Source organism: Talpa occidentalis, unplaced genomic scaffold (assembly GCF_014898055.3).
Source record: "Talpa occidentalis isolate TD23 unplaced genomic scaffold, MPIMG_talOcc4v2.1 talOcc4.4, whole genome shotgun sequence".
Lineage (NCBI taxonomy): Eukaryota > Metazoa > Chordata > Mammalia > Eulipotyphla > Talpidae > Talpa > Talpa occidentalis.
Window position 1 is genome coordinate 46,566,270 of NW_023604295.1, and position 12,460 is coordinate 46,578,729.

At 38.9% G+C, this 12,460-nt stretch overlaps 1 protein-coding gene across 2 annotated transcripts in view; it reads right to left on the bottom strand.

Moving 5' to 3' along the window:
* Nucleotides 1-12,460, bottom strand: part of CFAP91 (cilia and flagella associated protein 91) — a 40,772-nt gene that overhangs the window by 13,388 nt on the left and 14,924 nt on the right. For both annotated transcript variants that reach the window (XM_037525490.2, XM_054700538.1), the window contains exons 8-13: nucleotides 11,154-11,311; nucleotides 7,091-7,273; nucleotides 5,742-5,884; nucleotides 5,306-5,422; nucleotides 3,516-3,587; nucleotides 1,903-2,049 (exon numbers count right to left, since the gene is read on the bottom strand). In XM_037525490.2, coding sequence (XP_037381387.1) covers nucleotides 1,903-2,049; nucleotides 3,516-3,587; nucleotides 5,306-5,422; nucleotides 5,742-5,884; nucleotides 7,091-7,273; nucleotides 11,154-11,311 — 820 coding nt within the window. The remainder of the gene's footprint in view (nucleotides 1-1,902; nucleotides 2,050-3,515; nucleotides 3,588-5,305; nucleotides 5,423-5,741; nucleotides 5,885-7,090; nucleotides 7,274-11,153; nucleotides 11,312-12,460) is intronic.

The window sequence follows — 12,460 nt, forward strand, 5'->3', positions numbered from 1 at the left end:
GAACAGATGAATTGAAAAGCCTGTATTGGGGCCTCCCCGGTAGCGCAGCGGTTGAGCGCTGGGTTGCGAAGCTGGCCGCAGCCTCCTCAACCCCGGCTGCTCCCCGGCCTCCGGAGGAGGGTCCCACATGGCGCGCAGACCTCTCCTGCCGCCCGCTGCTCCCCTCAGCAGTGTACTTCGGTCCTTCTGCCTGCTCGGCTCCCCGCTCTGGCTCTGGTGAATTCTCTCACCCTCCCACGCTTCTGACTGTACCCAGTGCTTGAATAAATAAATCTTTAAAAAAAAAAGAAAGAAAGAAAGAAAAGACTGTATTGGCTTAGCATATGCTACAGTCTATTATCAGAAACCTTGACGAACCAAGGAAGACATTTGTCCATTGAGTTCCTGCAACCTGATGCTTCTAGGGTACTAATTGTGCTTCCTGTCAGGATGAAAAAGCAGTTCTGCCTCCATCATTTCCAGGACTCTTGTAACTTCAGATTCAGAGACTCCAGTGTCTACACTTTCTTTTTTCTCAGGTATCTTTACTGAATTTCACAGTCTATGACTTTCTTCCTCTTCCTTCTTCCCCTACCCCAACTTCCCAAAAGTCAGCAACAATCCACGTCCTGCCACCATGTAAATGATGGCATTGTACCCATTTTCAAGCTGCTTACCTTTTATGCCCAGTTGCCAGCACAAGTGTTACATGTGTTGCTAAAGTTGGGTCATATTAACTTGGCAATAAATTTACTTCTTAACAACAGTAATCTCTGTGCAAATTGATTCTATTCACACTGATTTTTTGATACATGAAAAAGGTAGTAAAAGTGCATCTACACTGTAGTCAACAACAACAAAATCTGGATAGATATAAACAAAGATCAGAAGAGAAAAGGAAAAATATTTGCAGTTGTTGGGTCAGAGATGCAATTACCAATTGTTATCAGGAGTCTCAGAGCCGAGAGGTCATGATGAAAGTCACAGAACATTCTGAGATACTAATATATTTAAAATGCAGTTTGACCAGCATGAGCTATAGACAGCTCCAAAACTTATAAGTAAGCACTGATATTTTAAAATAAATCTCATTTCTCATTTTTTATTGCTTTTATTATTCATTCTGTTAAGCTCCCACTAACTAATATTTAGATTCACCAAATATTTAAGGAAAATTCAAAGGGAAAAACCTTCTAAAAGGTGGGTTTTTTTGCAAATAAAGGAAAAAAGACCAATCGAGTAAGGGTACATACCATTCAAATATTGGCTGCAGCAACATTGTTTAAAAATGTTGCTTTGTAGAACAACCACATGATCCAGTAATCCCACTTCGAGATTTTTACAGAAGAATATGAGAACAATAATTTGAAAAGATATATATATATATATATATATATATATATATATACCCTTGTGTTAACTGTAGCACTAGTCAACAAATAGTGATTTTTGTATAGAAAGACAAGGGACTACTACTCAGTCATCAAAAAGATGAAATCTTGCCATTTGTAACAACATGGGTGGACAGTAAGGTGATTATCCTATGTGAAATAAGACAAGGAAAATACTGTATGATTCCACTTATTTGTGGAATATAAAGAAAAAGCAATCAAACAAACAAAACCTTATTCTAACAACACAATGGTGGTTTCTAAAGATGAAAAAAGAGGAGAAGGAATAGGTGGAGGAGGGCAACTGGCCGGTAGATGATGGTGTAAGATATGTAGTTGCTGAGGTGAGAAGCTGTACACTTGGAACCAATACAGAGTTGTAAACTAAAGTTACCTCAATAAAAAGGAAAAGGAAATAATCGTTGAACGTGATAGAGCCACAGGATTATGGGGGACATTACTTTTGTGTCATTTCATTTATTGTTATTATAAGAGTGAGAAAATGTAATAAGAAAGTAACAAAGCAAAGAACCTTGTGTTCATGCAAGTTCCTCTGCCGCTGTAAAGCCAAGGTCACTTGCTTCTCAGCTTTCTTCACCAGCCTGTCATCTTCTTGTAGTGCATGGCTGGTGCGCAGTTCCTGGATCAGTTCCAGTCGCTTTTCTTTCCCTTCAAACATCTGTGTCAAATCAAGTCAGAGAGATTTGCACATCAGCCTCCCTTGCAGCAGGCACTAAGATTTGCCTGCAGTGAGCTGTGAGGCACTTGTCAATAGTGGGTTCCACACTGCCTTTTGGGGCCACAGCAGGTTATTTCTCAGAGCTCAAGTTCAGCCCCCTTTTTACACCTTCAACTCCCATGAACTTAGTTATCAGCTCTTTACTCGATTTTCTTAATTGCCCCTCAAAAACAGGGAATGACTATGGGGTCACATTAAAAAACTAAAACCTTCCCCTCATTTTTGTGTTCCTTCCCTAAGAAGAGTGGGATAATACATGTTTTGGTCATGGTTTCTTTTCCAGGGGCTCTGCCGCTGGTCTGTAATACACAATATGCTGTCTGAACTTAACTGTGGACTTCCTGGGAAAACACTGAAAGAAGAGTAAATAATGCTGTACACAAGAAGCTTGCCCATCTTTCCTGGACTTTCTCATCATAAATGAATCCCTTAAGAGTTATAGCTGTCTGGGAGAAGATAATATCGTAGCTAGGGGTTTTCTGTCAGTCTGTTTCTTAAATTAAAATGTGCTTGCTCTAACACCAAAATTAATGTGATTAAGGCTTTATAGTCAGGAAGACCAGTGTTGAATTTGGGGGTAGTTAACATAATGTCTCTCTGACGCAGACCACCTGTCTCTGAAAAAGAGTTACTGATAGGAAAGAAAGTAAGATGAGATATGTCAAGCAAAGAATGTCTAATGTAGACATATAGTAGGAGTCCAAAAATAGTTCATATTATTTAGCTATCTCATTTTAATTCAGGTGTTACTGGTGCTACACAAAACTCAAAGAACTGTGTTATGACTATGTATAAAATTAGGGAATATAGGGGCCTCCCTGGTGGCACAAGGGGTTAAGATGCAATCTATGAAGCTATCTGCAGCCACTGCAGCATGAGTTCGACCCCCAGCCAGGGAGATACCCACATGGTGCAGCAGACCTCTCCTGCCTTGCCCGCTGCTCCCCTCAGCAGTGTTTTCAGTCAATCTGCTTGTTCTGCTCCCCACTCTGTCTCTAGTGAATCCTCTCACCGCCCCCCACCTCTGGCCTGTACCCCAATTCTTATATGCATGAATAGATAAATCTTTAAAAAAAAATAGGGAATATACACTTAATTTGTGATGCTTTAATAGTCAAAGTTCAGATAAGAAAAATGCTGGATTTAGTAATCCCAAGGATTAGAAATTAGGTTCACAATGCTTTAGTTACAACTGGCAAATAACAGCAAGTCCTTCCTCTTTTCTCCTTGACATTGTGCCACCTAGCTGGGCAAACTGGAAGGGAATGAGTAGTTAATTTAAGAGTGTAGTTCCATGGGACAGCAGAGTGCGAGAGAGAATTCACTTCAAGGAACCAAGCACAAATGCAGTCTACAAATCTATTCTCAAAGGAGAAACTCTGGGCCACTGGTTGGGCCCTACAAACCATGTTCTGAACAACTCTTCCCCGGAGTAACTTTTGAAGGTAGATCACAGCCATTTCTATATCTTCTTCTTCCTAAAAGAACAAAGACAGAAGCAAGCAGTTTGAGAACAGCAGCAGAAAGCATCAAATAATTTTTGAAGACTTATATCAAACAAAAGACACTATGCTAGTTACCAGAACAATTTAAAGAGAAATAAAACACTATCCCCACCCTCACTGAACATATAGCATTTTATGTCACTTGCTGCACCATTAATATTTATTATTTTTCATCATAAATATCATTAACAAATCATATCAAAAGCAAAAAATTCACCCACTGTCATGCAGTAATACCTATAAATTAAGTCATTTTTGTATTTTATACTTCTATTCTCCTTTTCAGCAAAATCTTTTCCAAAACAAGTATTGCTTATATCATCCCTTTTGCAAATGTTATTCATATATTATCATGAGCAAAGAATACTGCTAGTCTGACAGAGTCTAGATTGTCTCGGAAGCATTTAGCTAAGCTGGTAAAGTCAGAATATAATAGGTAAGATTAGCCATTCACAAAAATCACCTTAAATAACTATGTGAAAAAAGCAAAAGAACAGTCTGCAAATCAAATTAAGTTGCCTCTGAATGCGAAAGAAAGCAACAGTCGTATAGTGATATTAACATATGTAAGAGGGGTCAGCACAGAGTCTAGAAAGGGGGGTGCTGTCCAGTCTGTGGGGGCATTCCAGAACCTCCATAGAGGTGATCTATCAGAGGCATTAGTGAGATTTCCCTCCTTCTGGCAAAGTCCCACAAACCGCTGAATACAATTTGGCTTTTGTAAAAATTGCCCGATACTGGGAGCTCATGGGCTAACCCGACAAGAGGAATATCCTGATCCACAGGCTTATAACATCCCCTTTACAACTGCTTTTGTAAATACATTTTTCATCACAACAAATACGCTGTGGCATCTCTAGCCGTTTCCTCTATGTTTGTTTAGTCTTAGTCAGTCCTTTAAGTCCTAACTGACTGATACATTGCCCAACTGAGTCTGAGGATGTATAGGTGAAGGTCTAGCCCTGGTCAGGGTGACTCTGAGTGAGCCCTCCCTCAGAGGCCAGCCTGGCTTGGTGTCACCTCTAGTGTCTCTTTCCTCACCGACTCTGGCTGTCAGCAGCCACCTCCCAGCATGGGAAGATAGTGATGGTAACTGGTCATCAGTTCATCTTCTTATTTTATTGACATCTGTGTAGATTACCTTCTGATGCCCATTTTTCTTGGGAAGATTGTTTTTTTCTTTTTTTTTTTCAAAGATTTATTTATTTATTCATACAAGAACTGGGGTATAGGCCAGAGGTGCAGGGGGGTGAGAGGATTCACCAGAGACAGAGCGGGGAACAGAACAGGCAGATTGACCAAAGTACACTGCTGAGGGGAGCAGCAGGTGAGACAGGAGAGGTCTGCTGCGCCATGTGGGTAGCTCCCTGGCTGGTCGGGGATCGAACTTGTGCTGCAGAGGCTGTGGATAGCTTCACAGTGCTATGTTTAACCCCTTGTGCCACCAGGAAGGCCCAAGATTGTTTTTGCATTGTGTTTTTATTCTTGAAAAGAATTTGGGCTTAGATTTCATTTCATTTTGTAGGCTTTTGTGTGTGTTTAATGTTTGAGACATAAGAATAATGGCAACAAATAGAGATCTTGAGAAACTAACACTATTAAATTAGGTTTGTTTTGAACCCAAACTATCTGAAGAATAAACTGAGAGCAATATTGAATTTAGCGTTTCAAATGAAACGTTTCATACTTACATTGGAACTCATTTCCAAAGTTGGGGTTGGAAGCCGAGGTTGAGGTATTGGTTTTCTTTGAAGAAAGCGCAGAGGTTTACTTGGTTCAGGAACCTTATTCTTCTTATCCAACAGTGCCTGAAGTAACACCAACTAATGTCAGTTCTCATCTTTATTTTCCCCCACTGCGACACTACAGATCAGAACATCAATAAGATATCCTCTATGGCTATGCTCAGAGACTTTGAGAAAGTCGCTACGATATTCTTAAGGATAAGTTAACCACTTAATGAACACAGTACAGACTGTAAGTGTGTCTAGAGGGGAGAAAGAATGTAGGGCTAGATGTTGAGAACCATGGGACACTGCTGCCCAAGACAAAGTGTAATCTTTAGAGTGCAGTACCTGCTGCAAAAGTCCCACAAGAAGCATTTTATCTTCCAGCTAAAGATGATACCTTATGAACTTCTGCCAACTCATGGTCCATCCTTGCCGCCCTCTTTAGGAAACCAGTTTTGGTAGTTGTGACTTTGGGTTTTGGAGGTTTGATTCGGGGTTGTGTTACAAAATCTGGGAGACATGACTCAAGTTCAACTAATCCTGTGGAGAAGAAGTACATGTTTTTACTATCTGGCACTTAAATTTACCATTTTGAAAGTATATCGTTAATTTTATTTTTTTTAATTTTTTTTTAAGATTTATTTATTCGTGTGTACCAGAACCAGGGTGCAGGCCAGATGCATGGGAGGGTGAGAGGATTCACCAGAGACAGAGCAGGGAACAGAACAGGCAGACTGACTGAAATACACTGCTGAGGAGAGCCGCGGTGAGACAGGAGAGGTCTGCCGTGCCATGTGGGATTCTCGCTGGCCAGCCGGGATCACCAGCGCTGCAGAAGTGGCGGACAGCTTCACAGTGCTGTGCTCAACCGTCTGCTCCACCAGTGAGGGTGGGGGGATGTCCTATTGTTAATTTTAGTAACTGTTAGCCAAGTGGTTTCATTTGGAATTATTGCTAAATTGTATCTTATATAATTGAATTGTCCCCAAACTGAAAAGCAAATTTCTATATAATTATATCATCTTTTCAGTAACTTAGTATGTAAAATGAGAAATGCATCCAAAAATGAATACTGTCCTACAAAAAAGGAATAAATTTCACAATAATAGTCAATAGAAAGTTGATAGTCGTGTGATACAAGGCACCACCATTCCACAGTAAGTATATACTCACTGCTCTGAAGAAGGTCAGTCAGAGCTACAAGTTCAACAGTGTGGTCTTCAACTCATGATCTTGGCTATGTGATGCTTCAACTTGTTAAGTGAAATTTAAATAATTTAAATAAGCCTCTCTTGGCATGTATAATAGGTATTTCCCTCTCCATAACTGTATCCCTGGCCACCCAGTCCCTTGTTGCCCCCTAGCTTTCTGGCATTTCTCCTCAAGGGCTGGCTTCATGATATATTTCTTGTTTATTTCATAATCAAATATAAATGCTTTTTCTATTTTATTTTTGCATAATTTTGATTATTAGTGTCATTAAACACTCTCAAATGTTGATTGTTGACTATACACCTTGATTAAACTGTTGAATAGTATACACATTTATTTATTTGTTAGTAGTTTTTACTTGTTTGTATAAATTACTTGATGAATAACATTCAACGTGTTTGCTATTTCTTGAAAATATTTGTATCTGTCATTTAGTCTTTAAATTTCTAGATTTAAGATTTATTTATCCATTTATCCATTTATCATTTATATTTCTAAGTTACCCTCTTATTTGTAATTATGTAAATAGCTTACCTTCATAGGTGTTGAGATAGTGGTTTTTCACTACAAATTCCTCTGAGTTGTTGTCTGGGAAATGGCCGAGGCGAGACAGAGGTCCATAGACCTGCGATGCATAATCAGTATAATCCTTGATGATATTTCGTCTCTCCAACTTCCCTTCTATATTCTTTCCCTTTGCCACAAGTTTTCTGATTGCTAAAATAAAATATACCACCATGACTGTCTCCAAAATTTTGTTTTGAATGCTCCAAACGCAGAAGAGTAAACCAGTTTCAGTTTCATTCACAGGGCAGCTACTGAACTGTATAACTTTCATGGTCATCACTCGGTGTAGCCAGAATATTAACACTGAAAACAGAGGCCTGTTATCTGTGTGGCCTGGGTTGTCATGAAATAGGCTGAAGGAAGTGACAGAAGCTGGATCTTTAAGTGTCCTCAACTGTTATTAATTAAAAATCTCTCAACTGCATTCTAAGGTTTGGGTCAAGAAGAGGAATTCATTAAAAGTTTGTTAAATGAATGAGAGAAACTCAAAAGAACTATGAAATACAAGTTCAATGGAGATAGGACAACTATTCTCTCCTAGGAGAATAATTAAAAGGGAAGAAAGACTGTAGGTTCTTTAATAATCTCTGTTCATCTTGGTTATAACCAGAATATATCCCAGTTTATAGCTTTTGGAATTGTTTGGCAATCAGAGGGAGAAGGTTAAGCAGGGCATATTACGAGTGTACTCACATCAGGAGTCATGCTTATGACCACCTCCTCCTCCTTTCATTTCAATCCTATCCAGACCCATTTCCATTTGAAGGTTCTACACTGCGACTCTCAATGAGTGTAAAATCATATTTCAAGATTTGAAGTCACATTGCAAGAGCCACTTGCAAGGCAGCTTCCACTGCTGCCTTGTGGATATTGTTTATGTTTAATCCTCACTGCTTCTGTGTATGATGTGGGGTTTTAAGATTAAATAAAAAGGGTTTACATGTTATCATTTATCCATAAAAATAAATATTGACAGAATACAAATGTATAGCCAGCAGCTAGTTAGGAGTGATTTAATCACATCAAGGAAAAGTTAAAAGTTTACTAAAAATAGCTTTTAAGAAATTAACTTATTTTTTTGCAATTGCTTTACTTCTGCTAGGACAATAATAATTTGAATTTTTAAAAATGTGCTTTAAAGATAATATACATAGAGAACCCCAAAAACTCCACAGAAAAACTAATTCAACTCATCAATCAGTTCAGTAAAGTGGCAGGATACAAAATCAACATGCAAAAGTCAGTAGCCTTCCTATACACAAACAATAAATCTGAAGAAGAAGAAATCAAAAAAACCATCCCTTTTATTATTGAAACAAAAAAAATCAAATACTTGGGAATAAATCTAACAAAAGAGGTAAAGAACCTATACAAAGAAAACTATAAAACACTGTTAAAAGAAATAGAAGAAGACACAAAGAAATGGAAAGACATCCCCTGCTCATGGATCGGAAGAATAAACATAATTAAAATGGCCATCCTACCAAAAGCAATATACAAATTCAATGCTATTCCAATCAAAATCTCAATGGCATTCTTCAAAGAAATAGAACAATTATTGATGAAATTCATATGGAATCACCCAAAACCCCGAATAGCCAAAGCTCTCCTGAAAAAAAAAAAGGGAATGGAGGCATCACACTCTCAGACTTCAAACTATACTACAAAGCCATAATCATCAAAACTGCATGGTATTGCGGGCCTCCCAGGTGGCGCAGCGGTTGAGCGCTGGGTTGCGAAGCTGCCCGCGGCCTCTGCGGCGCCGGTTCGATCCCCGGCTGCTCCCCGGCCACCTGAGGAGGGTCCCACATGGCGCGCAGACCTCTCCTGCCGCCCACTGCTCCCCTCAGCAGTGTACTTCGGTCCTTCTGCCTGCTCTGCTCCCCGCTCTGGCTCTGGTGAATTCTCTCGCCCTCCCGGCTTCTGACTGTACCCAGTGCATGTATAAAACCAAACAAACAAACAAATAGATAAATAAGACATGCCTCTAGAAAATTAAAAAAAAAAAAAAAAAAAAAAAAACTGCATGGTATTGGACCAAGAACAGACACACAGACCAATGGAATCGAATAGAAAATCCAGAAATAAACCCACAGATTTATGGTCAACTAATCTTTGACAAAGGAGCAAAGACTATGCATTGGAGCAAAGAAAGTTTGTTCAATAAATGGTGCTGGGAAAACTGGGTTGCTACATGCAAAAGAATGAAGCTTGACCACTACCTCACACCATACACAAAAATCAACTCAAAATGGATTAAAGAACTAGACATAAGACCTGAAACCATAAAACACATAGAAGGAAATATAGGTGAAACACTACATGATATGCACATCAAAGACATCTTTACAGACACATCACCCAAAGCAGTGATAGTGAAGGCAAAGATCAACAGCTGGGACTACATCAAATTAAAGAGCTTCTGCACAGCAAAAGAGACAATAACAAAAAGAAAGAGAAACCTCACCGACTGGGAGAACATTTTTGCACACAACACTAATGGTAAAGGACTGATCACAAAAATCTGCAAAGAGATGATGAGACTCAACAACAACAAAGAAAATAATCCAGTCAAAAAATGGGCAGAAGAGCTAAAAAGAAACTTCTCTGAAGAGGAAATGCAAATGGCCACCAGGCATCTGAAAAAATGTTCAATGTCACTTGCGATCAGGGAAATGCAAATCAAAACTACAATGAGATACCATCTTACACCAGTGAGAATGGCACATATTAAAAAACTAGCAACAACAAATGTTGGTGAGGGTGTGGAGAAAAAGGAACTCTCCTGCACTGCTGGTGGGAGTGCAAACTGGTCCAACCACTATGGAGAGCTGTATGGAGATTTCTGGACCTACTAAACATAGAGCTCCCATATGATCCAGCAATTCCACTCCTAGGTATTTACCCAAAGGACACAGAAACATCAATTCCAAAGAGCACCTGCATCCCTATGTTTATAGCAGCACTGTTTACAACAGCTAAGCTTTGGAAACAACCCAAATGCCCAAAAATTGATGACTGGAGCAAGAAATGTGGTACATATACACCATGGACTATTACTCAGCATTCAAAAAAGATAAACACATGCAATTTGCAGCAACATGGATGGAGCTGGAAGGGATCATGCTCAGCGAAATAAGCCAGAAAGAAAAAGAAAAATACCGGATGGTCTCACTCACAGCAGGAATCTAGAAAACTTAAATAAGGGACCAGGAAAATGAATAACCATAAGAAAGTGAAAATCAAAATCAACCAAAAACTATGAACCAGAGACACTCTATGGGGGGTGGGGGTCGGGGAGGGGAGGGATTGGGGTCAAAATAAGGGGATTGCAATTGTATGGGGAATATAAAAATAAAATTTATTTTAAAAAAATGTGCTTTAAAAATGAACAGTTTAAATTACTTTAAATGTGATTACATTACTATTCTTAAATGTGTATATAAATTGATAATTTATATATATAATTACTATATCATTTTTAAAGTAATTAAGTTATATTACATTTTTAAAGTAATTAAGTTATAAGCTAATCAGCAAATACAGTTATCACATTAAATGCTAATAAATGAGAATTTTTAACTTAAATTTAAAATATTTATTTAGTCATTCTTAATCCTCCACTGACTTCTCTTCACATATAAAGATATTTATAGTACATAAACAAATATACTGCATATCTTTAATATTAAAATTTCATGGAAGTGGGTGAAGTCGGAAATAAGATGTCTCTTTTAGGAGGCAATAATGAAAAAAAGGCTGAGAAATGAATGTGGAGAGACCAAAATCTAAACACACACACACACACACACACCCCATAATCTCAACAACTTAACTGCATGTTAGAACATGATCACTTGATTTCCTTCTATTCTTCCACCATTGAGAAATAACTCATCTCCCATCCCTTACCTATTTGGTAACACTGGGATCAAAAAAGAATTATGTCATAGTTAAATTAGGTTTGGTCAAAGATCCAAAGTAAATACCTTTTTTCCATTCTCTTTTTTTTTTTTTTTAACACCATTACCTGATACATGTTTGTGTTGAATTTTAGCCACTTTCGCCTCCTTTGCTTCCTGCAGTTTAGACCATTGGGCATTCAAGCGTTTCATGTTCACTTCATTTTGATTCTCATCACGCTTCTTCAGCAGCTCTTTTAAAACTTCCAGGCGAATCTCCTGTAGTCTTCAAGTACATGGTAAAACATAAAGAAATATATATATTTCAAACAGACTGTTCTACTAAAGAAAAAAGGAACACCTGCTATAAACAGGATCTTCTCTTTGGACTGATATCATATTCATGTATTTTAAAAAGACTACTGTGAGCAACAAGAGCAAAAATAAACAAGTGGAATTACATCAAACCAAAGAGCTTCTGCAGAGTGAAAGAAAGCATCAACAGAATGAAAAGATAACCTGCTAAATGGGAGAAGATATTGGTAAATCATGTTTGAAAAGGGGTTAATATCCAAAATATATAAAGAGCTCATACAACTCAATAGCAAATAAATAGCCCAATTGAAAAATGGGCACAGGATCTGAATAAACATCTTTCCAATGAAGACATACAGATGGTCAATAGGTGCATGAGAAGATGTTCAAAATCACTAATCATGAGGGAAATGTAAATCAAAACCCTAATGAGATAGCTCCTTACACCTAAGAGAACAGTTATTATCCAAGAGAAAAGAAATAGCAAGGGTTGGTGAGGATGTGGAGAAAATGCTGGCAAGAATATGGGAATCATGATGCACTATTGATAGGAGTGTAAATTGGTGCAATCTGTATGGAAAACAGTATGAAATTTCCTCAAAATTTAAAGCATGGGCCTCCCTGGTGGCTCAAGGGGGTTAAGTTTCAGCATTATCAAGCTATTGGCAGCCACTGCAGCATGAGTTCGATCCCTGGCCAGGTAGCTAACCCACATGGCACAGCAGACCTCTCCTGTCTCACCCACTGCTCCCCACAGCAGTGTATTTCAGTACATCTGCCTGTTCTGCTCCCCCCACTGTCTCTGGTGAATCCTCTCACAGCCCACACCTCTGGCATACACCCCGGCTCTTCTATGCATAAATAAATAAAATAAATCTTTAAAAAAAAAAACTAAAAGCAGAGGGACTCCCTGGTGGCACAAGGGGTTAAGATGCAACCTATGAAGCTGTCCACAGCCTCTGCAGCACGAGTTCGATCCCCTGGCCTGCAGCAGCCCACATGGTGCAGCAGACCTCTCCTCTCTTGCCCACTGCTCCCCTCAACAGTACACTTTGGTCAATCTGCCTGTTCTGTTCCCCACTCTGTCTCTGGTGAATCCTCTCACCTCCATGCCTCTGGC